At 36.9% G+C, this 26,983-nt stretch overlaps 2 protein-coding genes, 1 long non-coding RNA gene, 2 other non-coding genes and 1 pseudogene across 6 annotated transcripts; 3 read left to right on the forward strand and 3 right to left on the reverse strand.

Annotated features, from left to right (window-relative positions):
• The first annotated feature begins 1,571 nt into the window (after positions 1–1,571).
• Positions 1,572–2,105, forward strand: LOC115994276 (annotated as a pseudogene).
• Positions 2,106–3,742: 1,637 nt separating this feature from the next.
• Positions 3,743–3,938, reverse strand: LOC115951051. Its single transcript, XR_004083188.1, has one exon. It is a non-coding gene; the product is annotated as a U2 spliceosomal RNA (small nuclear RNA).
• A 2,065-nt stretch (positions 3,939–6,003) lies between these two features.
• Positions 6,004–6,199, reverse strand: LOC115951076. The gene has a single exon (XR_004083212.1). It is a non-coding gene; the product is annotated as a U2 spliceosomal RNA (small nuclear RNA).
• Positions 6,200–16,487: 10,288 nt separating this feature from the next.
• LOC115993586 (ferredoxin C 1, chloroplastic) lies at positions 16,488–17,147 on the forward strand. The gene has a single exon (XM_031117525.1). It carries the CDS (start codon positions 16,561–16,563, stop codon positions 16,999–17,001), a length of 441 nt encoding a protein of 146 aa, XP_030973385.1. The 5' UTR covers positions 16,488–16,560; the 3' UTR covers positions 17,002–17,147.
• A 91-nt stretch (positions 17,148–17,238) lies between these two features.
• Positions 17,239–19,327, reverse strand: LOC115993585. Its single transcript, XM_031117524.1, has one exon. It carries the CDS (start codon positions 18,977–18,979, stop codon positions 17,945–17,947), a length of 1,035 nt encoding a protein of 344 aa, XP_030973384.1. The 5' UTR covers positions 18,980–19,327; the 3' UTR covers positions 17,239–17,944.
• A 1,340-nt stretch (positions 19,328–20,667) lies between these two features.
• LOC115993545 lies at positions 20,668–22,808 on the forward strand. 2 transcript variants are annotated; one of them, XR_004093012.1, is made up of 3 exons: positions 20,668–20,758; positions 20,852–20,945; positions 22,387–22,808. It is a non-coding gene; the product is annotated as an uncharacterized LOC115993545 (long non-coding RNA). The 2 variants fall into 2 exon arrangements; XR_004093011.1 differs by having other exon boundaries at positions 20,714–20,945.
• Positions 22,809–26,983: the final 4,175 nt, after the last annotated feature.

Consider the following 26,983-nt stretch of genomic DNA (forward strand, 5'->3'; position numbering starts at 1 on the left):
CATTCTAGAAAGGAAACAAGACAATCAACCATGTGGATGTGGGGCAACTTTTTTTTTTTTTTTTAAAAGAAAAAAGAAAAGGAAAATCAAACATTAAGTTCAAAAAAAAAAAAACATGGTTGATTGTCTTGTTTCCTTAATTTCTAGCATGTGGGATTACATTGATGTTGAAATTTGCATCGTGGACTCATGGACCACTGTGGCATTCTAGAATTATAATGCTCAATGACTCAAAGATCTTATTCTCACAAAAAATGTTGGTATGGTTACCAGCTATTACTGTAGATAATAAAATTATAATGCTTTCGACTTTTCGTAGCCGTTTATTTTAGGTTTTAGAACTAACACCCAACAAAATCTTCGAAACATAAATGAAATTAATATAAAATAGTACTAATAGATTGCAAAAAGTACATTGATGCCCATATAACTAAAACTATTAATTACATTACATTTGCATTTAAGTGTTTATTGTTAACAACGGGACACATTAAAAAAAGGACTTCTTGTTGGACTAAAATTGGCAATGGGTGGCAAGAAAGAAAGAAAGAAAAAAAACTAAAAATTAAAAGTGAAAGTGTGAGAGAGATTACCAGTGTGTGAGAAAGAAAAGATTAACGATTAAAGCTTGATCCGTTATAGATTGTACAAGTCTGCAAAATTTTGCTCAATTTCCTGTGTGAAACAGGCATCACCTTATTGGGACTCCAATGGCTTGTGTTTTGTTGAAACAACATTGTATACATTTTTTTTTTTTAATCTATTTGTGCTTATTTTCTTAGCATAAAAATTTACTTTTTTTTTTTAATTTTATTTAACCATTTTTCAAAACAATCACGTCAAATTATCTATTTCAAACTTTATACTGTTTAAAAAAATATCAATGAATATTTTTTCACGACAAATGCATAAAATTTTTAGAGTTGGTTAGTGAAAATATGGTCCTTTCATCAGAGATTATGATGTCGACCATGTGCACTAACACGTATGGCTCAGTCAATTCATTGCCGAGGTTAAAAAACTGATTGCCAGGCAGCTTATGTGGGAGAAACGATGGCAGCCATCAAATTGAACATGGTGATAAACTGGAAAAACCTTTGTTTTCACGGAGGAATTACAGTTTTGAATAATAAGCATCATACTTCACTATCTCAGCTCATAAACTTCTTTTCTTGCTTCTTGTGATCAACTAGATAACGAATCCTATCAAATAGAGTCCTAGCTAGCTATCACGAGATGGGTTCCCAATCCTAATCCATAATTCAAATACAAATGACAACAAATGGCCATTTCTTGCTGCAACTGTATCCGTCATTCCTTATCTTCTAGCCATTCCTGGCTGCAACTGTATCCTTATCTTCTAGCCACTTCTTGTTCCTACTCTATCGCATTGTTCCACGCATTGTTCCACGTCGTCTTGCGACATAACACATATATTTCCAAGCAACTTTCTTGTGGTCATTCACTCATTCTCAAGTGCATAAAAGCCCCACACGTACCTCCTTTCTTTCAGCAAGGCTCAAATTCTTACAAACCATTGCTACAAACACAATCAATATCAAGAAGTAACAATGGAAGGAGGTGGAAATGAATTCACTGGTGAGATCACTCTTCGGCCATTGTATCTTTCTGACATAGATGATTTCATGGTGTGGGCTACAGATGATGAAGTGGCTCTTTTTTGCAAATGGGACGCTTGCACTAGCAAAGAAGATGCACTAAACTTTATCGAGAATAAGATTATTCCTCACCCGTGGTTCAGGGCAATTTGCCTTAATGGCAAACCCATTGGTGCCATTTCAGTGACTAGATTTTCAGGCTATGATGAGTGCATAGGTGAACTTGGCTAAGCTTTGGCCCAGAAGTACTGGGGCAAAGAAATTGCAACTAAAGCAGTCAAGCTGGTGGCTAATATTATATTTAGTTAGTGGCCACACTTGGAGAGACTTGAAGCTCTAGCTGCTGTTGAAAATGTGGGGTCCCAGAGGGTGTTAGAAAAGGCTGGGTTCCAAAGGGAAGGTATTCTAAGGAAATACATGGTTTCGAAGGGGAAAACTAGAGACCCGGTGATGTATAGTCTTCTTTCTACTGATCCCCGAAACTAAGTACATGGAGTAATTTTAGTACCAAATAAAAAGTCATAATTTTTATCACAATTATAATCAGCTGTTTGTCACTTTCACATAAAGCCACAATTTTTTTCTTCGCCACTTACACTCTGCCACATCATAGTTGTGACAAGAAGTTATGAAAAATTTTGTACTCCTAGACTTTATTGAGTATTCGTTCACAGTTACTGTTGTTTTAATTTGTTATGTGATTTATGAATCATAATGCACCCACGGCCAGAAGACATTGTTAAAATTTTTCATTAAATGCATTGTGTGAAATTTGAATGTTGTTTCTTCTTGTAATGTAGAATAATCTTGGGATTACAAATTTTATATCCACAACAATTCTATATAGAAAATGTAATTCCCTTGCAATAGACCATATTAATACACATATCATATGCAAGCAACTGCAAAGGATCTAGATCTCCACTATAAATTAACACAATATCAAGAACTTGATAAATACATATATTTTAGCAAAGGTAATTAAAAAAAAAAAACCAATCAACCAATTTTTCCCAAAACAAACAACCCAACTCTTTAAAAAATATTTAAACAAAATAATTTTTCCCTTACCCAACAGCAAATGCACACATCAAAGACACAAAACAAAAATAAAATAAAATAAAATCCTAAATGGCTAAGTAGCCTAATCGAGAGAAGAGAAAGTGAGAATCTATGGAGAGAAAGGAACCACGTTGCAATAATTAGTACAAATTCAATCATAAATGATTTCAATGATTTTGTTAAAAAAAATGTCGAGTTCTCCTTTCATAAATGATTACATTGTAATGTATTAGAAAACAATAATTTTATATCTTTGTCTTTATTGACGGTTTGTCAATACTAAATTAATGCTTATTTCGAGTTTTACAATTTTTTTTTTTATACTTCAGCCACCTAACTCTAAGTTCTAGCTCCATCTCTCGTTGGTTTGGTTAAGAGCTTTATATATAAATATATATATATATATATATATAATATTTTAATACATCTAAAATTAAATTATCTTATGAGAAAAATAATTTGTTATAGATGACTAATCCTAATATATGATTTTATGAAAATTTTAAAAAGTAAATTATATTATATTTTATTACAAAATAATCGCATATTTTCATGCATCACAGGCTACAACTAGTGTACAATAATAATCACATACATTGGATATATACATCCCCTCTCTTAGAGTATGTGAAGCCCAAAAATTTTTACATTAACAGAAACTGATAGATCAACCATTCAACAAAACAGAACATTTAAATGATTATTTTGTAAGTTTTTAACGAGTTGTACATTGTAACATCAATAGTCCTCCCTCATATTACATATAGAAACCTTCCTTTTGAAGCGCAGCCTTTTCTATAACCCTTTGTGAGGCCTTAATGTCCACATTAACAATGCCTTTCAATCTCTTCATATCTGGATCTCTTCAAACATACTAGAAACCATTTTTCACTGCCAATGTGGTTTTATACCTTTACGGTTTTGCCCCAATACTTTGATCCTAAAGCATAGCTGATTTGCCCCTACACTTCTAATTGCCTGACCCTGGTTCAATGCATATGAATACAATCAACATCTTAATAGGAAAAGGAATTTCTAGGCAAAACTTGGTATAGAATTGGGTGGGGTGCGCCGGGCCCGAGCTATAGTGCAACGCTTGGGCGACGCTTAAGAGCCCCAATAGCAAGCTATTGTGGTGGGCTCTCCCCCTCAAGAAATAAATTTAATATCGTGTGAGCCGATGGCTCACATATCAGATATTAAACTGATAAGAACAGATACTACACTTGATCTTAGCCAAAAGGCCGAGAAAGGTATGCTTTGGGTTGAGTCTGGCTTCGCTCTTTGTATCTCAGCTTTGTGTCTCTCTTTTCTGTCCTATACGATGCGGGACTTCTGACTTTAAGACCAACACAGCGAACGCGGTATATCCTATATATATCTCTATGCGTGGCAGTCACACTTGTTTAATGCTATTGCAAGTGATTGCCTTCTTCAATCGCCAACTAGATTGTTTGTTTTATCCTATTTCTTCCAACTGGTACTTTTTCATATCAGCAGCAAAGGCCATTCACAGTGTGGCTTGTACTAAAAGGGAAGACAACTAGAACTCTCAAGAGACTACAACTAGTTATGACCCTACACACCCAGGACTCTTCACTGCAACTTCTTTTAGCTTAGTAATATCTCTGAATGGCTGGCCCTGAAGTACAATTGAATATTAACTAGTAAAGCTCAAATTTCATGAAAACAAAATAAACCCTGGGGAGTAAGAATAATATGATGAAATTTCTCCAGCCTCATAAAAATCCAAAAAATGAATCGAGTTTTGAGGTGATTTGCTTAGGCATTAATTGAAAGACGTAACATATGAAGGCACAACTGTTAGTTTGATATTGAAATTTTTTTGGGGCTTAGTTTGATATTCAAACTTGCTTTTGTACTCTTAAGATTGAATTTGCATAGCATTATATTAGTTTTGCTTTCTGTGAATGGTAGGATATTATTTTCTGTTTGAATTCTAAGGCTGTTTAAGTGAGAAATTGTTAAAAGTAAATTGTATATTTCAGTCAGTGTGTTAGTTGGGTTTAACTAACGGTAATCAATTGTATTAGGCTAAGTTGTGTAGAGGTTTAGCTTAAATTGTAATAGCTTAATGGCCTTTTACATGTTTCATGAAATGTTTGTTTCATGCCTGGGAAAGAATCCTCCAAATTACATCCTAATAATGCTTAAAAGAATAATGGGGATAAACCATTGCTGAATATTTTTTTTCTTAGTCTCCTCAACAGTTAATTGCAATTTCAGCAATTCATTATCCTCAACTAAAAACACAGGGAATTGACCCATTTAGGCCTTGGGGGAATTAAAAATACTAGTTAAACAATTTTTAAACCAATTTCATCTCTATTTGTGAGCCACCCTTTCTCATTTTTCAAAAAGAAGTCTATAGCTTTACTCCCACTAATGATAGTTGTTACATGAAAAAGAAAAATTAATATTTGAATTCGAATTTATCAAATACATGATCTTTGTTTTTTGTTTTTATTAATTTGCTGACTATAACTCTTGATTAAGGATCTCTTCCAGTTAACAATGTAGATTAGTTAAATGATTCCATACAACCACTTCAACTTACTATTGCTCAAAAGGCAAAATATTTAAATTATTTCATAATTATAATTAGACTATGAGCTTATTAAAGTCTTCAACTACATCATTAGATAAACTTAGACAATTAGACTTGATTTGGTGGGGAGCGCCAGGCCCTTAGGACAACACTTAGGAGCCCCCGCAATCAGCTACTGCGGAGGACTCTACCCCTCAAAAAATAATTTTAATTTCTATCTAATTTTTCATGAATACCTAAACTTCATTTGCTCCCATCTTCTTTCACAATGTCAGTGTGGGATGAGATTGACATGTACATTCGTTTAATGCTATTGCAATAAATATAATATCTTCTTAGTCCCTTTCTCTCCAAAAAAATAAAATAATAGCTTAGTCCCTTGGCATCCAGATTCTTTGTTTTGTTCTTTCAGCAAGTACCCATTTTTCCTTTTTTTTAAATTGATAGTTATCACACATGATAAGAGAATATAAACTATAATTCTCCAAACCAAGGAGAGCAAATTAAAGCATGGCGCTAAACTACAGGGCTCTAAATCAAACTGCTTCCTCACCCCTTGTCAATTAAGCTAAACATTGTAGATTCAAAAGGCTGGAGACACTTGACAAAAAAAGAAAAAAAAAAGGGCTAGAGATACAGTCCGCCTAATGGTTAGAATTAATGTAAACCGTTATCTTAGTATGAATAAGAAACGGTTACAGAACCCAAATCACTCTATTAAAAGAGGACGTCTAATTTTTGAACTAGAATTGGGTGGGGTGCGCCAGGCCCGAGCAATAGTGCAACACTTGGGCGACGCGTAAGAGCCCCAGTAGCAAGCTACTGTGGTGGGCTCTCCCCCTCAAGAAATAAATTTAATATCGTGTGGACCGATGACCCACATATCAGATATTAAACTGATAAGAACAGATACTACACTTGATCTTAGCCAAAAGGCCGAGAAAGGTATGATTTGACAAGGGTCTGGCTTGGCTTTTTATATACCATCCGGGTGTCTCTCTTTTCTATGTGTATACGATGTGGGACTTCTGACATTTGACCAACCACGCGTGGCACTTTTACACTTGTTAAATGCAAATATTGCAGTTGATTGCCTTCTTCAATCGGCAACTAGATTCTTTGTTTTATTCTAAATAAATCTACCAACTGGCACTTTTTTCATGTCAACAGCAAAGGCCATTCTCAGTGTAGCTTGAAGTAAAAGGAAAGACAACTAGAGACCTCGAGAGTCAAGACCTAGCCTATAGCACATTAATTGCTCTAGACTCTTGCCCCATCCTACACCCAGGACTCTTTACTGTAACTTCTTGTAGCTTAGTCATATACCTCTGAATGGCTTGCCTTGAAGTACACTTGAATTTGATGGCTTGACTTGACAAAGCTCATATAAATGACATGGATAACAAGTTCATTACTTCAGCCTCATCCTAATTTGGTCAACAAAAATCAATAAGGGCCGTTTGGTGAGTTAGTTTGAGTGTTTTTGATATATGTGTGAATGAAAATGTGTGTTATGTTATTTAAAATGTGTAGTTTTGCTATGAACTTTGATGCCTTTAATTATAAGGAAAAGTATCTGGACACTTAAAAATAAAAAACCCAAAAAATCATACACTAAGGAATATCTTACATGATGGGGCTGTGTGAAGTGAGTGGAATATTTATGTGAGAATGTGTGTGATATTTTTGATGATCTCTGTAAGGGCTGTTTTTGGATGTAGGCTCAAAAGGTAAAAGGATTAAGGCTCAAAAAGCTCAATACAAAGAATATGTAGAGAGTGGGTTGAAAACTAGGTTTCAATGAATTAGACAACGCTCACAGTAGATTAAAGATGGAAATAAAACAAAGAAAAATAAGTTTTATGTGAAGAAATCCTTCCTCGACAAAGTCCGAAGAGAGTAGTTCTTTAATATATTTCTCTTAATTTGATTATAATTACAGTTCTTAATGCTACAGTCTTTTTCTTTCTATAGATTCTCAAAAGCCCCAGGATCCAAAAACAGCCCTTACAATTTCTACTTTGTATTAACTAAAAATTCCAACCTTTGAGGAAAATACAACTTTTTAAATAAAAAAAAAAATCAACCTTTTCAATATATAGCTTTTAAAACCATATTTTCAAAAATATAAACAAATAAACTGTACCAAATAAACATTAAGAGTATAAAATAAGCAAAAATGGAAATATAGATCTCCTTATTATAATAGGTGTAGGGCGTAAATGATTTATGGGCCAAGCCGAGGAGGATTATGGCCCAAGTTCAACAAAATAGCCTTTGGGTACCGCCGAGGGTAGTTCAGTCCTCGGCAGACCCAAAGTTCCCCCTCATCAAGAAGGGTAAAAATGGTATAAAACTGAAACTCGGAAAAAAGATCTAAAATATCCGGGGAAAGCTGCTGTTATTATCATTTAATGTTCTGAACCTGACAAAGCCGCATTCTTTGGCTTTTACAACCACCCCCAACGACTTTGAATATGGGCTGATGGGACAAGTATCAATCTAGGAAAGGTTGATCCAATACGTGGACGAAGGACAATGAACGCAGGAAAATATAAAAGGAAAAATAAGCAACCTAAAGAGGGGAGGTTGGGAAAAATGGCCAGAAACCTGAGCCTCCCAGCCCACCTCCAGGAGAAAGGCTCCAGGGGTGTAGGAAAACTTAAACTGGTACGAACACCGTGAAAAACCCACCGCCTATCAACCAAGGCCTAGCCTTCCAAACCCACGCTCTACAAATGATATTGTTAGGGGCCTTTTCACGTGCGAACCCGACACTGTTACGGTCCGCCACGAAACGTGTCCTTACAATAGGTTTTAAGAAATAAAAAAAGACTTTCATTTTAAGATATAAAAAAGACTTTCATCTCTCATTTAGTAGGATGGAAAAATATGGCATTGTTATATACGCTATAGTCCACCCATATACTTCATTACTTTGAAAATCCAAATTATTTGATCTCTTAGAAGGGAAAAAGACTACTCAAGCCTATCATAAGCTTTTTTTCACCTCAAGCTTCAAACCTATTTACCACTATTTTTTCTTCATTCTTTCCTTTCCATGGAATGGCTAATCTCTTGGCCAATTATGCTATTCCTATATTTTTCTTCTAGGAATGAACATTGCTTACCATTGAGATAACAACTTGGGTAGAACTATAGAAGGGACTATAATCGATTGCCCAGAATTTGGATATAGCCTTGTAGAGTGGAGTATATTGCAAAGACTAATTTGTCTAAACTGGTTCATCTTTGTAGCTTTGTCTTCCTTAGGAATCAAAGTAATCAAGGTATAACTAAATTGTTTCGGCATGAATCCTTCAATTATATCCTCATAATGCTCAAAGAATAATGAGGATAAACCATTGATGAATATTTTTTCTTCGTCTCCTCAGCAATTCATTATCCTCAACTAAAGCACAATTTGGTATTAATCCATTTAAGCCTTGGGGGAATTAAAAAGTATGTGGAGGCAAACAATTTTTAAACCAATTTCACCTCTAATATTTGTGAGCCACCCTTTCTCGTTTTTCAGAAAGAAGTATAGCATTACTCCCACTAATGATAGTTGTAACATGAAAAAGAAAAACTATTATTTGAATTCGAATTTATCAAATACATGATCTTTGATTTTTGTTTTTATTTATTTGCTGACTATGATTCTTGATTAAGGATGTCCTCCATCTTTTGAAGCTCATCTGATTTACTACACAACTTGTCTTCCATTGCCAACTTCTTTGTTCATTCAATAATATTTTATGGCAAAAATATACATTTCATTCCTAAAAATTAGGTAAGATTATATTTTAGTTTCTGAAATTTGAAAAACTCTTATTTAGTCTTCAAAAAGTTGTTAACTTACCAAATTAATCATTTGATAATCTTAACATTATAATATGTGGAAAAATTCAATAAACCCACATGATGATGATGTTTTATAGCAATAATGCTACATTAAACTAATTTGATAATGTAGGGTCTCGATTTACAGTCCAAGCCCAAAACGTACGGGATATTGGCTCAATGAGCCCAATACAATAAATTTGTAGAGAGTGAGTCGAAGAACTAGGCCCTAATGAATTGAACAATGGATAGGTTTGATTTGAATGACATTCAAACACAAATAAGAGAGTTGATTTTAATATACTTTCAGTCCGAGGAGGTCCCCCTTTATATAGATTAATCACAGATGGATATAAAGATAATTTAAATTACTACAGTGTTTTTCTCTATTTTTCTGATATTTTTCTCATGGAGGATCTCTCACATTATATAGCCCTCTTTAGGTTATCTTGGTCTTACACTTGTTGATAATTTGAGTCCCTACTTGAGTACTCATCCCATCAGACACCCTCTCTAACTTTCTATGAGTTGTGGTGGTCAAGGTAACACTGTTCGAAGGTCTTCTCCACATAAATGCAGCCAGAAAAGTAGCTGTAGTGCATTTAATGCAGTGGTAGCAGCTTTCCCTTAGATATTTTTGAGTTTTCTTCTTTCTAATATGCCCGTAAGGCACATTCTTATCATGGAAGCTTTTTGGAAGGTCACTTTAATTGTCGAAATACATATTTGAGCTGCATTCATCATATCCGAGGAGGAGTTACTCCTCGGATTGTCCTCCTCTTGTCCCCTACTTATGAGACTTTAACTAGGAACTCCTAATAGCTGTTTATTCCTTCTCAAATCTATCAATATTTTCGGACAAAGTTCAAAGCCTAATATATGATATTGGGCTCTTATCCCTACAGATAATATATTTTAAATTTCTTAAATTTTGAAGAATTAAAATAAAACGTGACTTAAATTTTAGACACCAATACAGGCAATACTATAGTTTCTCCAAATTTTATTTGGTATAATAAAATTTGATTTTCAGTCCAATCCCTACCAAAGAAGGTGACAAAGGATATAGTTATATATATATATATATATATGATGTTAACTTCATAATAATTATTCTTTATCACTGGATAAGACACCAATTAATTTTTAGTGCAGACGAAAATGTAATAAGTTAATAGCCAGATTATACTAATGTAGATGGAAATATGAAGCAAAGACTTTTCTTTTGAGAATACTAAGTATTTTTAACACACACACGGGGAAAGGAAAAAAAATATTTTTTAAAGAAATTTACAGTGGTGTATATCCAAAATAGCCTAACTTTTAGATACACAACACAAGTTTTAAATTTTTTTAACTCACACTCATATTCTCCTCGTATGTGTTAAAAATATTTAGAAGCAAAGTGTAAGGACACAATTCTCTGGCGGCCCAATAAGGATGTTGGGCTCGCGTACGAAAGATCCCTCACAATATGATTTGTAGAGAGTGGGCTTGAAAAGCTAGCCGTTGGTCAAGTGGCGTTGTCCGGTCATGGCTTTAGAGGAATCTACGTAGAAAAAGGGAATTGGTATGAACATTTAAGCCCTAAGGCGTCGTACCCCGTGGGATGGAGCTCCTCGGAGTTGATCCGAGGACTTGTTGAGGTCTTCTCTCGGTTGCCCAACGACGGACTTTCTTCCATGAAGTCCGGTGTTCCTGAGATGTTTTCCCATGTAGTCTCTCTTTTTTCGAAGGTGGAAAAAAGGGCCTCCTCTCAGATCTACTTACTTCCTTATTTTATACTAGCTTGCATTCATTGCCCTTCGTCCACGTGTAGGGTCAATCTTTACGAACATTGACATTTGTCCCATCAGTCCAATCCCGGAATTGTTGGGGATGGTTTGATAAAGCTGCAGAGTACGGCTCTGTCAGGCGTCGGGCCTTATCTAGAAGGGTAGTATGGATAACTTCCCCAAGATATTCTGGATTTCCTTACTAATTCGTCCCTATTCCAGTTTTGCCCCTTTATTCTGGTGGGATTATGGATCTGCCGAGGACTAAACTGTCCTCGGCTGCTTCCCAAAAATTGTTTTGTGCTCTGCGTTGTAGAGCTTGGGCCACAGCTCTCCTCGGATTGGGCCTTCGGACGCTCTAAGGATAAATGGGCCTGGTCCACGAATTGTTGGGCCCCACAATAGCCCCTCAAAACCTTTCTGTCCGACTTCCGGGTTGGAAAGGAGGGTTTTGGCAAACCCGGGCCCTCAATATGGCCCATTTAATTTGACCCCGCATTTATGTGAGCGGTTTTCCGCCTGTCCACGAAGTTAGCCGTTTTTCAAGGGAGTCCGTTTAATCTGCTCGTGATCTGCTCCTGCCGATTGACTATCCCAGACACGCCTTTAGTAAATCCCCTTTACGAGGCTCATTTATGTCCGGCGGCTCATCTGATAAGGTGGGGAAGCAGAATGGACGCCTCTTTTTCTTCAGATTCTTTTGGAAACTTTGAATGCGTTTAATTCCCTCTGTTTGGTTCTTCCTATAAGAAGGCAAGCAGGAGGCAATCACTTTCGTACAGACTCCTCCCCTTCCTTCTGAGATCTGAGACCCGTAGCCTCTTTTAGCGTCTGCTTAGCCTGTTTGTTATACATCATATCCGTACACGTCCTCCATAACGAATGATGAAGGAGACACACTCCTCCTCAAAACACCATATCCTGACAAAACTTGAAATGGCTCGGTCAGGGCAAGGGTGGCGCAGACTTAAGATCTGTTCCGCCTCTCTTTTAGCCAAAATCCGAAGCAGGAGCTCGTCATGTCGAATTCTCGGCGTGACTGAGTCGAGAACAACCAAGACCAGCACCACCCGGCTCCTCACGAGCGTACCTAATATGGCACCAGCGTGTTAGGAGTCAGGGCTGAGGCAGGGGCTAAGTACTTCTGCTTCTCCCTCTTTTGCTCCCTGGTGCCCTCCCCCGCCCTCTTCTTATAGTCTTCCCAGCACCAGTTCCGTTCTGGTGCTTTCTCTTTTCCCTCTTTTGCTCCTTTTCTTTCTTTTTATCTCTTCTCTCTTCTTCTCCTCCTTCCTTACTCATGTCCTCCATCTTCTTCATTGATTTCTTCCTTACTATTTCCTTCTTCTTCGTTTTTTTTTTTTTAAAGTGAGTTCTTCTCTTAGTATGAGCAGCTATGAGGCAGAGATCGGAGGGACCTTGAAGACGAGTTTAAAAAGGCGCTTGACCGTTTGCTTATCTGTACTGTGGATATTAGTACTGCTTCGGCAGCCCCTCTTTTGTATAGGCTGGTTGAAGCCTCTCTTTGTATAGGCTGGTTGAAGCCTCTCTTTGTATATTGTAATAATTTTTCATATTAATAAAACTTGTTTCTATTTCACTTTGCATGTTCTGTCTCTTTATTTTTTATAAATTTGTAAGCGCCGCTCGGCACAATCATATAGCATCTAAATCAATGACGACTAAGACCAAAATACTTAATAATAAAAAGATGTTGTCATAACTTTAATGGAAGTGCCTGGCATGATAAGGCAGACCAATAAAAAGTAATACTTACCCCCCTGGCTTGGGTCCGAGGACCATGCAAGGCCTTGGTTCTGTCCAAAACTTTAACAATAATAATGTTTTGTACTTGGTTTCCCCATAGGCTTGAGTCCGAGGACCATACAAGGCCTTGGTTCTGTCCAAAACTTTAATAATAATAATGTTTTGTACTTGGTTTCCCCATAGGCTTGAGTCCGAGGACCATACAAGGCCTTGGTTCTGTCCAAAACTTTAATAATAATAATTTTTTGTACTTGGTTTCCCCATAGGCTTGAGTCCGAGGACCATACAAGGCCTTGGTTCTGTCCAAAACTTTAATAATAATAATGTTTTGTATTTGGTTTCCCCATAGGCTTGAGTCCGAGGACCATACAAGGCCTTGGTTCTGTCCAAAACTTTATTCCCTCCCCTTTTCTTTTTGCACCTGTCTTTCCTCAGGTGTCTCATAAGTTGCCGAGCAGGAAGTTGTCCTCGGTAATGGTTATTCCTTGGTGTGGGCCATAGTCCGTGGGCTTCCATGCAGAACGGGCCTGAGCCGCGAATTTATTAGGCCCACAGGTTTAGAGGTATTTCCGTAGTCTTTGGTCACGCGGTACTTTTTGGCGTCCCAGTATTCGAGGTGCGCCTTTACGAGACTCCTTTAATCTCAGGGTTGCAGACGGCATTGGAGATCGAGCCGGAGACATTTTGTCTGTAGCGTTCCTTGGGACGCTGCGTGAATTAAATGCCATCACCTCTTCTTTTAAATAAATAGGAGAGGAGGTTGCTTTACTTTCACACGAATTCTTCAGTCTCCTCCCTTAGTACATCATGTTTGAGGCGAGGATTGGGGTAAAGGAGCTCTCTCCGCCACAAAAGCGTTGTGTCTTCCTGAGACTCCAGATAGTGAGGTACAGGCCAAGGAGGCGTAAACTCAAGAGAATATCTCAATTCGAGAGAGGGGAAAGGATGTTTCTCCTTCTTTTAGTCAAAATCCGAAGCAGGTTCTGGTCATGCCAGATTTTTGGCATGCCCGAAGAAGGAATTTCCGCCATCAGCGCCGTCTGCCTTGTAGCAGGCAAACTTCTGCGGGGGCTTCCCAACTGCCAGCTCCCTGCATCTTTGCTGTAGATGGTGTTAGCCTGAGGTCAGGTTCTTTGGCTGCCTGAGTTATGGGCATGTAGAAGCGTCGAGGAATAGTTTCCTTAGACGACATCTTGGAACAGTAGCCAACCTTTCCTCTGAGATATCTCCTCGGCATCATCTTTACTCTTTTGTGCTTTTCTTTTGCTTACGCAGTTAACTCTAATGTAAGCTGGTTTCAGCTTTTATTGTACACTGTACTGTTCTTTTGTCTTAATAAAAGATGTGTTTATTTCTTTATGCATATGTTATTTTTTTTGCAACAACCACTTTGGGTCTGAATATTAAGTCTAAACATGCCTTTAACAATATTCTGGACGGAAGAACACTTTAATACAAACCCTTATTAGTTTAAACTCGCAAATATTATCAAGTATAACAATGGTAATCCTTAATAGATTGAATTTATGGAACTGACCGAGATAGCTGCTGAGCGCTGCGTGATGCACGCTAGACGAATATCCGAGAGAGCAGCCGAGCAGCGATGGACTTGGATCGTGCCCTTGGATCGTGCCCTTGGGACAACATACTGTGCCGTATCGTATTAGCCCCTTTGGCACTGGGGATCTGCGGGTAGACCGGGGAACCCGTGCAATTAAAGACTGACCCAACTGTTAACGAGAAGTCCTCTTCGGATGGATTTTAATACTCTAGTAACAGTTTTTATTTTGTGTACTTGGTTTCCCCATAGGCTTGAGTCCGAGGACCATGCAAGGCCTTGGTTCTGTCCAAAACTTGTAAGATTTCTTTTATGTACTTGGTTTCCCCATAGGCTTGAGTCCGAGGACCATGCAAGGCCTTGGTTCTGTCCAAAACTTATAAGATTTCTTTTATGTACTTGGTTTCCCCATAGGCTTGAGTCCGAGGACCATGCAAGGCCTTGGTTCTGTCCAAAACTTGTAAGATTTTTTTATGTACTTGGTTTCCCCATAGGCTTGAGTCCGTGGACCATGCAAGACCACATAGGCCGTCCAAGGCCTTGGTTCTGTCCAAAACTTATAAGATTTCTTTTATGTACTTGGTTTCCCCATAGGCTTGAGTCCGAGGACCATGCAAGGCCTTGGTTCTGTCCAAAACTTGAAGATTTCTTTTTATGTACTTGGTTTCCCCATGGCTTGGGTCCGAGGACCATGCAAGGCCTTGGTTCTGTCCAAAACTTATAAGATTTTTTATGCTTGGTTTCCCCATAGGCTTGAGTCCGTGGACCATGCAAGGCCTTGGTTCTGTCCAAAACTTATGATTTTTATGTACTTGGTTTCCCCATAGGCTTGAGTCCGTGGACCATGCAAGGCCTTGGTTCTGTCCAAAACTTATGATCTCTTTATGTACTTGGTTTCCCCATAGGCTTGAGTCCGAGGACCATGCAAGGCCTTGGTTCTGTCCAAAACTTATGATCTTTTATGTACTTGGTTTCCCCATAGGCTTGAGTCCGAGGACCATGCAAGGCCTTGGTTCTGTCCAAAACTTGTAAGATTTCTTTTATGTACTTGGTTTCCCCATAGGCTTGAGTCCGAGGACCATGCAAGGCCTTGGTTCTGTCCAAAACTTGTAAGATTTCTCTTATTTGTTTTATTTTTCAACCACCAGCCCCTTCACCAAGGCGGGAATAGTTGGCCTGAGGCCGGAAGCCCCTAGAGACGCCCGCGTCCTTAGCACTGCGAGGCGTAGCCCCTAGCAGAGGCTTACGTCGGAGCAACAACTATATGCCGCCGGAGACGGGGGAAATCCCGGAAATTTCTGCTTGCTAGAGAGCTGACTCCACCGCCACCTGCGCCAACACGCAAGCTTTCCCACAGACGGCGCCAATTGTAAGGACACAATTCTCTGGCGGCCCAATAAGGATGTTGGGCTCGCGTACGAAAGATCCCTCACAATATGATTTGTAGAGAGTGGGCTTGAAAAGCTAGCCGTTGGTCAAGTGGCGTTGTCCGGTCATGGCTTTAGAGGAATCTACGTAGAAAAAGGGAATTGGGTATGAACATTTAAGCCCTAAAGCGTCGTACCCCGTGGGATGGAGCTCCTCGGAGTTGATCCGAGGACCTGTTGAGGTCTTCTCTCGGTTGCCCAACGACGGACTTTCTTCCATGAAGTCCGGTGTTCCTGAGATGTTTTCCCATGTAGTCTCTCTTTTTTCGAAGGTGGAAAAAAGGGCCTCCTCTCAGATCTACTTACTTCCTTATTTTATACTAGCTTGCATTCATTGCCCTTCGTCCACGTGTAGGGTCAATCTTTACGAACATTGACATTTGTCCCATCAGTCCAATCCCGGAATTGTTGGGGATGGTTTGATAAAGCTGCAGAGTACGGCTCTGTCAGGCGTCGGGCCTTATCTAGAAGGGTAGTATGGATAACTTCCCCAAGATATTCTGGATTTCCTTACTAATTCGTCCATATTCCAGTTTTGCCCCTTTATTCTGGTGGGATTATGGATCTGCCGAGGACTAAACTGTCCTCGGCTGCTTCCCAAAAATTGTTTTGTGCTCTGCGTTGTAGAGCTTGGGCCACAGCTCTCCTCGGATTGGGCCTTCAGACGCTCTAAGGATAAATGGGCCTAGTCCACGAATTGTTGGGCCCCACACAAAGCCTTTTCATTATTTATTTTTTTTTTTTTGTTTTGAAAGGCCCCTTTTTTATTGTTACTTTAGAAAAATGAAGCAAAAGTAAAAAACTTATTTGCAAGCTTAAGAAACAAAACCAAAAAAAAAACAAAAAACAAAAAATGACAAAACCTTATCCTCTCAGACACCACACGCCTCCTTAGCACTCCAAAAGCACACAAACCCCCTCCGCTTCCTCCTCAAACAAAAACATGGCAACCCTTCACTTCACTCCATCTCCTACACTCTTTCTACCAAGACACAACCACCCCACCAAGCTTTCTGCTACTGCATTTCATCACAAAATCAAACCATCCCGGCTCTCTTCACATATTGTTCGATCATACAAAGTGGTCATTGAGCACGAGGGTCAAACTACCCAGCTAGAAGTGGAACCAGACGAGACCATTCTAGCCAAGGCACTTGACTCTGGCCTGTCTGTCCCACATGACTGCAAGCTTGGGGTATGCATGACTTGCCCAGCTCGGCTTTTGAGTGGCTCAGTTGATCAGAGTGATGGTATGCTTAGTGATGATGTGGTGGAGCGAGGTTATGCACTTTTATGTGCAGCTTATCCACGCTCGGATTGTCACATTAGAACTATTCCTGAGGATGAGCTGCTTTCTTTGCAATTAGCAACAGCTAATGACTAATGATTTTGATTTTTGTTAGTTTTTAATATAGTTTGAGGATGTTGGTTCTTTATTGTTGAATTGAGTTAGTTTGTGCTTCTTGCTAATAATAATCATTTTATGTGCCGCATTTCAGTTAATATATGTGCAATCATCTTGGTTTTCAATCCTGTTCGAATATGGCATTGATTCAAACAATAAATCTAGGGACATAATTTTTTTTCTACACTGATGATATCATCTATTTTGATTGGCTTATAATAAAGTTGTGTCAATAATATGAGACTATGTGAAAGTGTAGTTACTCCAATTACAACTTACCACTTTAAAAAGTTCTGAAAAAAAAGAAGAAGCATTGCTCTTGTTAAATTGGCCATGGCCAAAATGCAGCTGGATCAATCAGGCCGGCTGTTACTCTATGTTATGGGCTAAAACAAGTGTCTTATATCACTAAGTTATGGTATTTGATATTGTGGTGGAAATGTGGATAATGGTATGGTTAGTGATCTGTCCAGATAGGATAACAAAAATATATAAAGCAATTATATTAGAAATCAAAGTTCAAAACCATGTAACGATGTATGGGCCGCAATTAAGAAAGATTTGATTGTTATTCATACTTTACAAAGAACAAATCCAAGAACACCAAATTATTGTAGAAGATGTGATGCAAAACAATACAGAACACCCTAATAATTAAAATAACTGAGCCTACAACAGAATCATGCAACCACGGTCCGCTAAATTCCTCTCGTCTTGTGTTTAGTTTTAGAGCAGAGAGAGGTTAACAAAACTACACTCCTGTGAACTGTCTCATGATGGTCAGATCAAACTATAACAGTTCACATCAGAAAGCAATCAGAGCCAGTTTCAAATAAAGAAGTAAAATTAAAGAGTAGAGACTCAGTTGACAACTGACTAGACTAGCTATAAAGAACAAATTGAACAACCATGCTTCTGAGTTTTAAGGTGTAGATGACAGACCACCTCCAATGGGTCTCTTTTGCTTAAGCTTCACCTTCACATTAACACCATTATCAATGATAGATTGAAGCACAATCTGAAGCTTCCCTTCCAATCTGTCCCCCTTCCTTGGAGTGTAAACCACATCATGAATATCATCAGCCAATGCCCTCTGAGCCAGAACCGCCCCCACAGCACCACAAGCAGTCACATTCCTAGTCGAAGCCAGGTCGAACTTCATATCTTTAGAAATGGAATGTGCCACAGCAACAACCTTACTTGTCACCCTGTGAACAACACAGGCACGAACAGAAGCCTTGGATATGTAAATGTCCAAGCAAAAAGGTTCGTGGTAAGGACCAGTAAGTTGATTATAAGTCGGAGTCCTTAGCTTCTTCTTACCAACACAAGCATTATCCATTTCATCAAGTGGAGACTTAACAATTTTGTTGCTTACTACCTTAGGAAGTTTTTCAACTCTTGGGGCCACGTTACCACTTGGGATATCCTTTTTCTCTGCCTTTTTGCTTTCCTTTCGATCATTCTCTCGATTTGAAGACTTCCTCCGGTGGAAATCAAGATTGTACTCTTCAAATTCCTTGGAATCCCGGTCAAGTTTATAGAACAGATTACCACGAATTCTCATATTATCAATGTCATCGAAGTCCTGATCACACTCAACAACTTGAGAACAAGAATCAACTGGTTCATCAACCATAAGAGAATTTGTTCCCAATGAAGAACTACCATCTACTCCTTGCCAAGCTTGTGCTAAACCCGATGAAACTCTCCACGTATCATGATCCACAAGCTCAATATCATAACTACCCGAATGAGCTTTATCATCAGTAAACAATGGAGAGAGATGAAGACTACTAGAATAACTAAAAGAAGGTGCTGAACGTGTTGTTATCTCTGTCTCTTTATCAAGAATTGTTGTGGAGGCCTTGGAGCAAAAACGACACACGCTCAAAGAAAAATGAGAATTCACAACTAATGAGAAGGTGATACTTCTCCTCAAAAAGTTAAATGTCATGATTACAGCTATGATACAGTGGACTAAGGATGCGTACCAAGTTTACAAAAACAAAAACAAAAATGTGTGTGTGAGTTCAAAGAAGCAAATCATCAAACAGGTGGTGGGCGACAACTGATTTTACCATTCTTGTTGCCCCTTGTGAAAATTGAAAGCGTCGAACTAGAGGGAGCGCATTAAATAATAAACCCCATGATAAAAAAAAAAAGGTTCATTTCTGGACAATAACAGCAATGAGCATGGTAGTGATGATGATGATGAAATAATTAAATAATTTTATTTTTTAGTGCTAAGAGTGAAAATGAATAGAAGGGAAGTGGCGGCGCCTTTATTAATTGGATATTTGGATGGACTTAAAAAAGGACGATTTTTTTTTTTTTTTAATTTACAGGGTTTAAAACGTGTATTTAGGTATCAATAAAGAACTGTAAAAATAGTTTTCTAGGATAATAATAATAATAATAATGAAAATGTTTAGGAACAAACTTTGTTGTAGTGTAAGGCTACAACTCCACTCAATGCCTTTTTATTAAATGTGATTTTTGACACATCAATCATTTGACTAAATTTTCTTCTTTTATTTCTCATCTTTACAAAATTTTTAGAAAAACAAAAATTAATAGTTATATCATCAATCAAATATTTAAATTTCAAATTTTTGTAATTTAAAATTATACACAAAAAGTTATTTTATAAATAGAATAATAAATTACATTTAATTGATATGAAATTTAATATGTGTGTTAAGAAATATAAAGAATATGCAATTCAATGCTTAGATTTTAAAAAAAGATATTTATAATCATGTTAATTTTTTTAGTAAAAATGATAGCCTAAATAAGTTTTTTTTTTTAGAGAATACGTTACAATTAAGTTTGTAGCCAAACTTTATCCCAATAATATAGTATATATATATATATATATATAGTATCAAGGTGTACAATAGAAAAAATGTGTCACATTTTCATATTTTTATTAAAAAAATTACCCACATTACACAAAGTTAAAATTGTGTAAATATTTATTGTTGCTAAAAGTGTAACTAACACTTTTCTTTCTTTGCTAATCTTGAAAGTAAATAGTTGTTATTGTGTCTAAAAAAGAAAAACAATTAAAAAAAATTAATAAACATTATGTAAAATAGATGGTCTGCTAATTTGAAAAATGAGCATCTAAAATAAATAAAAAAAAATTTTTTTTTTTTTAAGAGAGTTTCAACCTATGGCGTCCGCTCTTAATGATAGCTCATTATCATCAGACCATGACACTAATCAGTTTTTGGTGTAAACGGGGATTGAACCCCAAATCTCTTATACAATCATCAGCAACTTTACCAGTTGAGCTAACTGGAACCCACAAAATAAAAAAGTTTTGAATGCTAATTACCAAATTTTTTTTTTTAAGAAAATTTTGAATGCTCTTCTTATATTGTTGTAAATCTTTTGATTCTTTGAAATTAGTAGTCCCACCCAAGCGGACATAATATTATTGTGAGCTAGCTACCACGTTATTTATATGGAAAATGTTGGGGTTATAAAAAATGGTACAATCTTGTGTCACAATTCATTACGTGACGAGTTGTGATTGGTACAGGTGTGTTCTTACATGACCTACAGATATTTTTATACTAGTCATAACTTGTCATGTGCCGAGTTAGAGTACAAAATTATGCAATTTTTTGTGGTTGTAGCACAACTATATTTATACTTACTCTCGTCACAGTCCTCAGTCCTCACTGTCTCTCTCTTTCACGAGCAACATTCTTGTACGGCAAGGAAGGTGAGTATTTCACCGCCGTTTCTCTCTCTCTCTCTGTCTGTGGCTCTCTCTCACACTCTTCCTATTTGTTTTGCCGTGATTTCTTCTATACAGGAAATCAAGTGGCCTGTGTACATTTGTGACTCCAAACTCTTTCTAGCTAGGCAACCTACTTCACTTGGGTTTCACTCTCTGCCTCTCTCTCACGGTAACCCTCATTTTCATCTGCGCCTATATATGTGAAGAAAAAAAAAAAAAAACCCTCCTTTATGATCTTTTGGGCTGTAAAGTATTGATTTTTATATTTTAGAGTTACTGATGAAATGCCATTTTTGTAAGTTTACGTATACATTTTATCTGTGGGTGGGTTGTATTTTTGGATTTTGGGAAGCTGTGCATGGTTAGTTACAAGTTAAATAGTAAAGTTTGGAGTGTGACTGAGCTAGACATACTTAAGAATGATATTGATGATAAAAAGTAACTTTGCCAATGATATGTCGATTTTGAAGCTCTTGAGAGACTGGTTAGTAGGTGCAATTCGTTGACAGTTTTGAAGGTTAATAAAAATATAACCTTGAAACAATTACACAGCTTGCTTGTTCTTGCTCCAGATCTTTTTGAGGAAGAGAGGGACTCGGGCTGTAGGGATATACTGGGAGTCTCTCTCTCTTTGATAAAAATTCACTGTTGTGTTAGAAAAAACTAAAAAGTGTGGAACTTTTTCTTAAAAACTCAACCTCATACCAAACACCCAATTATATGTTTTGGGTATTGAAAAAACATTAAAGAAACTTGGTCCAAACACACTTTTTTTGCATTATGAGTACTCTAAAAACAATTTTTCAGCAATCTTTTTTGAAAACTGTTTTCACTTTGTTCTGAAAACAAAAACACCAATACCAAGTTGTCAAATTATCAAGCGGTTACAACTAATTCAAAAAGGAATCAAATTGTCAAGTCATTGAGGGATAATATCCAAGTTATCTCTTAATAACCTAAGCTTTGCTTATGAAAAAGTTGCTTACAAACTCCAACAGTAGGTGCTTATGATATTTTCTTGTCTACTATATGCTGCAATGATGATGATCTAAAGTATTCTTCTTATAGTGTAATGCTTGTGTCAATTTGTTTTATATGTATATATGTGCTTGTTTTTATTATTATTATTATTAGAATTGACTTAATGAGGGAGTTTTGGCAAATGGGTTGGAGTTGTTTTGGTGATATCTCAGGGTTTTTGTAAGTGGGTCTTATCTGCTTTTGGCTTAATATGAGGTTGTGTAATGTGGGATCTTGATGATTTTTTCAAATCCTACTTTAAATTAGTAAATTAACAATCAAGATGAGATTTTTTTGGATTTTGTGGGAATTGTGTATTGGTGTCTGTTATATGTATGCAATAATGATGATCTCAAGTATATCTTGTCATATGGTAATGGATGTTATATGGTTGAGTCTGCGGTTTTAAATACGCTATTATCTTATCGTTTGGTGGATGTCTCAGTTTTGTGCATCTTAAATGTATAAATATCAGGAAATCTTAGAATGGTATATGCATCTTCCTTTCTGTGTACATCCAATGTTAATCTGGTACCATGAGGGTTGATTTGAATTCCGTGGGTTTAAGGTTAGGTTACTCTTTGTTTCAGCTGGCTCTAAGTGCATTTAGACTCTTTGCGGGGATGGCTCTGGCAATCAACTACTTCCAGAATCGGATGTTGATTGAGAAATTGGATCTCCTCCTTGAGCAAGAGCAACTGATTGAAAAATACATTGAGGCAGTCAATACACGCACCAAGAACTTGGAGGCACTATTGGCAAAACCTGGAGCCAAAGAAGAGTAGCTGCTACCTGGACTCGCCTGAAGACAGTCTTCCCTTCCATAAACAGGAGTTTAGGATGAAACTTCTACGGTAGGTGATATTTTGATGGTTTTTGTGAATAATACTTGAAATTATTAAATTTACTAATCAAGATGAGAATTTGTTGGGCACCATGGGACTTGTGTTTTGGTGTCTGTTATATGTATGCGATGATATCTCATATCAGAGTATTTCTTTTTATATGGTAATGGATGTCTTATTGTTAGAATTTTGTGGTTGATACATACATGTGATTTTAAACATGCTATCATCTTTTCTTTTTTTTTCTTTTTTTCTTTTTTTGAGAAAGAACATGCTATCATCTTATTTGAAACCTGAGATACCATATTAAGTCCAAAATGTGTAACTTAAAGAAAAAGACTGTCTGAAATACACGCCTATCACATTTTATGGTAATTTCTACACACTTATACTGTTACACATATGGAATATGTAATACCCCATAATTTTAATATCACATTTTATTCTTTTTTATCTTTTTATTTTATTTTTAAGGGTGAGTCTCTTCAGTATATCGAAATAACATTTTTCTCCAAGCATTTGTATAATTATAAATGATAACTCCAATTCGGACTGTGACGGAGATATCTATTTTCAACTTTGATTTTTTTATTTTATTTTATATTCAAAAGAAAACTCAATAAATTTTATTAGGATGAAAAGGCCAAATCAGTTTGTAGTAGTACATCTTAGAATTGTTATGGAACACTTTCCATCCACACTAATCATATAGATACCTTTAGCATATCTGGCAAGGTTATATACTTATCTATTACATTAGTGAATTAAGCTTATCTATTGCATTTATAAAAATCTTGAAAGCAAAGTTTCATATATATAAACCATCTATACTCTATATAAAATCTAAAAGATGAAGTATATTATTTATTATTGTTACAATCCTATTGAGCCATATCAATGTAGCATTTCGGTCCGTTTTAGTCAATTTTGGTCCACCTTGGTCTATTCGGTCCACTTTGGTCTATTTCAGTTCACTTCGGTCTATTCGGTCCATGATTCTCTCTCTCTCTCTCCACTTTAGGTTGATAATTTTTTATATTTTTTAATATCTTTACTTTGGGTTGTGTTTGGTGTTATGTTTTTAAAGTTCCCCATCTCATCACAAGTTCTCTTTCTTTGCCTCTTCTAACCTTTGGTTTTTATTTGAGTTAATCCCTAATTTGGAAGTGAGAATTTGAGCTCATGTCAAAACACAAGTGATGAGGATAAAATAAGTGGACAAGGGTGACGGGACGCATTTTGCCGTCAGCATCCCTAAAATAGCTGACGGGATCATGTGTGAAGGAACTCCAGTTTGCCGTCAGCATGTGTAAATAGCTGACGGCAATATGGTGTGGAGGAACTCCACGTAGAGTACCATAAAGTTGGACATCCTGGAGCTGACGGTACTGAATCTGACGGAACAGCATAGACTGACGGCGTCAGTCTATGGAATGCTTGATCTCCATGTTTGCGTGTGCAAGTAAATAACTTGCTCCCCACGCTTCATGAAACCTAAGGACTCCTATATGGAAAGAATCCCGTAAAATACGCCCAAGAAGACTCCTATAAGGAAAAGACTTCTACTCCAAGAAAAAGAGGGGCAACCCTCGCTACTATAAAAACCCAAGCACCCTCACAAACCAAGATACGCATAATTTTACCCTCTCTAGCACTCTAGAGCAATGAGAATAGTTCTGATTTAACCTTCGGAGGGTGTTTGGCCGGTACCACACTGGTACTCTCTGCTAGGTTCTTCCTTTTGTTGTATAGGTGCCATTTGCGACGTACGAGGAACGTGTGACTCACTGGTGGTATTATTTTCGGCATCATCAACAATTATATATTTGAACGTATTTATCAATTATTTGAGCAATTTATAGTATTTATAACAAAATTCTCTTATTTGAACTGATCTTTTATGTGGTTCAAATATATCCCTACACCGTAAGTTTAAGTAGAAATAAAACTTAAGAATAACATAGTAAAAATAAATTTCTAAAACATTGTTTGTTGGTTTTCAAACTAAATAAGTGAGTATTAAAAAAAGTGTTTTTTTAAACAAGAAAGTATTAAGAAATTTTTACAATTTTTTTTTTTTTAATTGGCAGCAAGTTTTTTTTTTTCTCTTTTTTCTTTTTTTAAATGGTTATCTATTTCATCACCTTGGCATCCAATTTTTCTTACTTATCAAATTTTTTTAATGAGAACATTTTTCTTTACACGATAACAGGTTTTCTCTTTCTTAAAAATTAACATACATTATCTCGAAATTATCTCTAAATTAGATATATCTCACCAATTTAAAAAAAAAAAAAAGAAGAGAGAGATATATATCCTATTCACTTACTTCAATAGATACAATAACTCACAACTTCCCACGCAATCATTTGTGTACTTACTTTGTATATATGTGATTGCTTTACTGGTTGAAAAAAAGAAATAAAGAACCTTTTAAGTATGCGCATCATGAACATGTGATCAAATGCTAGTATCAATTATAATTGTAAGAACTCAATTTGTAACGACCCCAAATTGGTGTATGGGTTCGAATGTTAAAGGCCCAAACAATAAATTTGTAGAGAGTGGGCTAAAAGGTTAGGCCTTGGTCATCGGATAGTAGTTAGTCATGGTGTTCATGATAATCGCACAGAGATGAACTGAGCAAGTCCAAGAAGACTTTCTCCTCGGCACGATCTGAGTGGCTCCGGTCCTTGGACCTCGTCCGAGGGGCTTAATGTTCTTATTATTCTTTTTACAATAAGGTTCAATGGCCCTGGAGACGATCTGCCTTCCTTTTCTTTGGCTTGCTTCCTCCTCCTTTTATACTAGCCTTTTTCCCCTCTCGAACGTCCACATGTAGGTTCAGCTTTATAGGGCTGATACTGGTCTTATCAGCCCATACCCAAAGTGGTTGGGGGTGGTTGTAAAAGATGAGGAGCATGGCTCTGTCAAGCGCAAAGTACTTAATTGCAGTAATGACAGTCTTTCCTTTGTTCTTTGTCGCTACACTGTTCTGGGGTCCTTTCCCCATTAATGCGGCCAGGACGTTTGTTGGCGCGTTTAATGCGGAGATGACAGCTTATTGTTGAGCTGCTTCTACACTGTACTCGCCCTTTCTTCTGGGGGCGCTCTGGGGGCTACCTTTAATGGCGTGCCATTCCTTTCTTCTAGATTTTGGGATGCCGAGGACAGGATCGTTCTCGGCTATATCTCTAAGCCATTTGGACTTTCGGTGCATGTCCTCGGCAACACCTCTCTTCGGCGCAGGCCTTAGGCCCTAATGGAAAGTGGGCCGGGGTCACAAATTCTCTGGCCCCACAATAATTATTTGATAACCTTTTATTTTCATGATAATCCCTTTAAGAGAATAAAAAATTTGAAAATTAAAAACTTTAGTTATACTAAAAGAAATCAAGAAAATATAATACATAACAACAATAGTTAGGAGAACATGAATTACTTTGAGAAAGAGTAAAAAAAGAGAGTCTAACACTCATAACTCAACCAACTTTGTTGCAAAATGATGACAGGAGTTACGGAAGGGAAGCATTACATCCCATTGTTTAGAGATTTATTCAGCAAAAAGTGTTTTCTTCTTTGTACCATTATCTAATGAGGCAGCCAAGGTTGGAGACAAAAACGTTCACAACTTTTTTTCCTTTTAAAAAGAAAAAAAAAATCCTCAAAACTCTTTTTCACAACTTATTAAAATAAAAATTTGTGATTACTTTAATATCAATTTCACACAATTCCATTGACATAAATTTTATCATTCACTAATCCAAATATTTCTTCTTCTTTTTTTTGAGAAACAAATCCAAATATTTCAACTCAACAGTTGGGAAACTTATAAGTTTTTCCAAAGAAATTTGCATTTAACATGGTTTTAGCAACTATTCTGTTAGTTGACATGTTTTTGAAACATATTAACAAACATCTTGAGCCCGAGAAGATTGAGTTCAATGAAAGAACTCAAGTCTTATAAACTCAAGTTCGGCAAGAAGAAGAAGAAGAACCCAGCAGATCAGAAAAAGAAAACCCACCAGATCAGAAGAAGAAGAACCCACACAAAGAAACCCACATGGCAGATCTGAAGAAGAAGAAGAAGCCACCACACCCACGGGCCAGGTCAAAGACGAAGAACACCATTGTTTAGCTTTTAATTGGAAACACCATTGTTAAGCTTCGAATTGGAAACTTGACAACTAACAAAATTGTTAGAAAAATAATGTTAAATAGCAAATTTCCTCAAGCTTTTCCTAATTCCTTGCCAAAATGGGCGCCTATTGAGATTTACACACCATAAACGTTTACAGAGGGCACAAATTCATAATGGGCATTCAGTACACAGTTAATAAAT

Source organism: Quercus lobata, chromosome 6, assembly GCF_001633185.2.
Source record: "Quercus lobata isolate SW786 chromosome 6, ValleyOak3.0 Primary Assembly, whole genome shotgun sequence".
In the NCBI taxonomy this organism is placed as follows: Eukaryota; Viridiplantae; Streptophyta; class Magnoliopsida; order Fagales; family Fagaceae; genus Quercus; species Quercus lobata.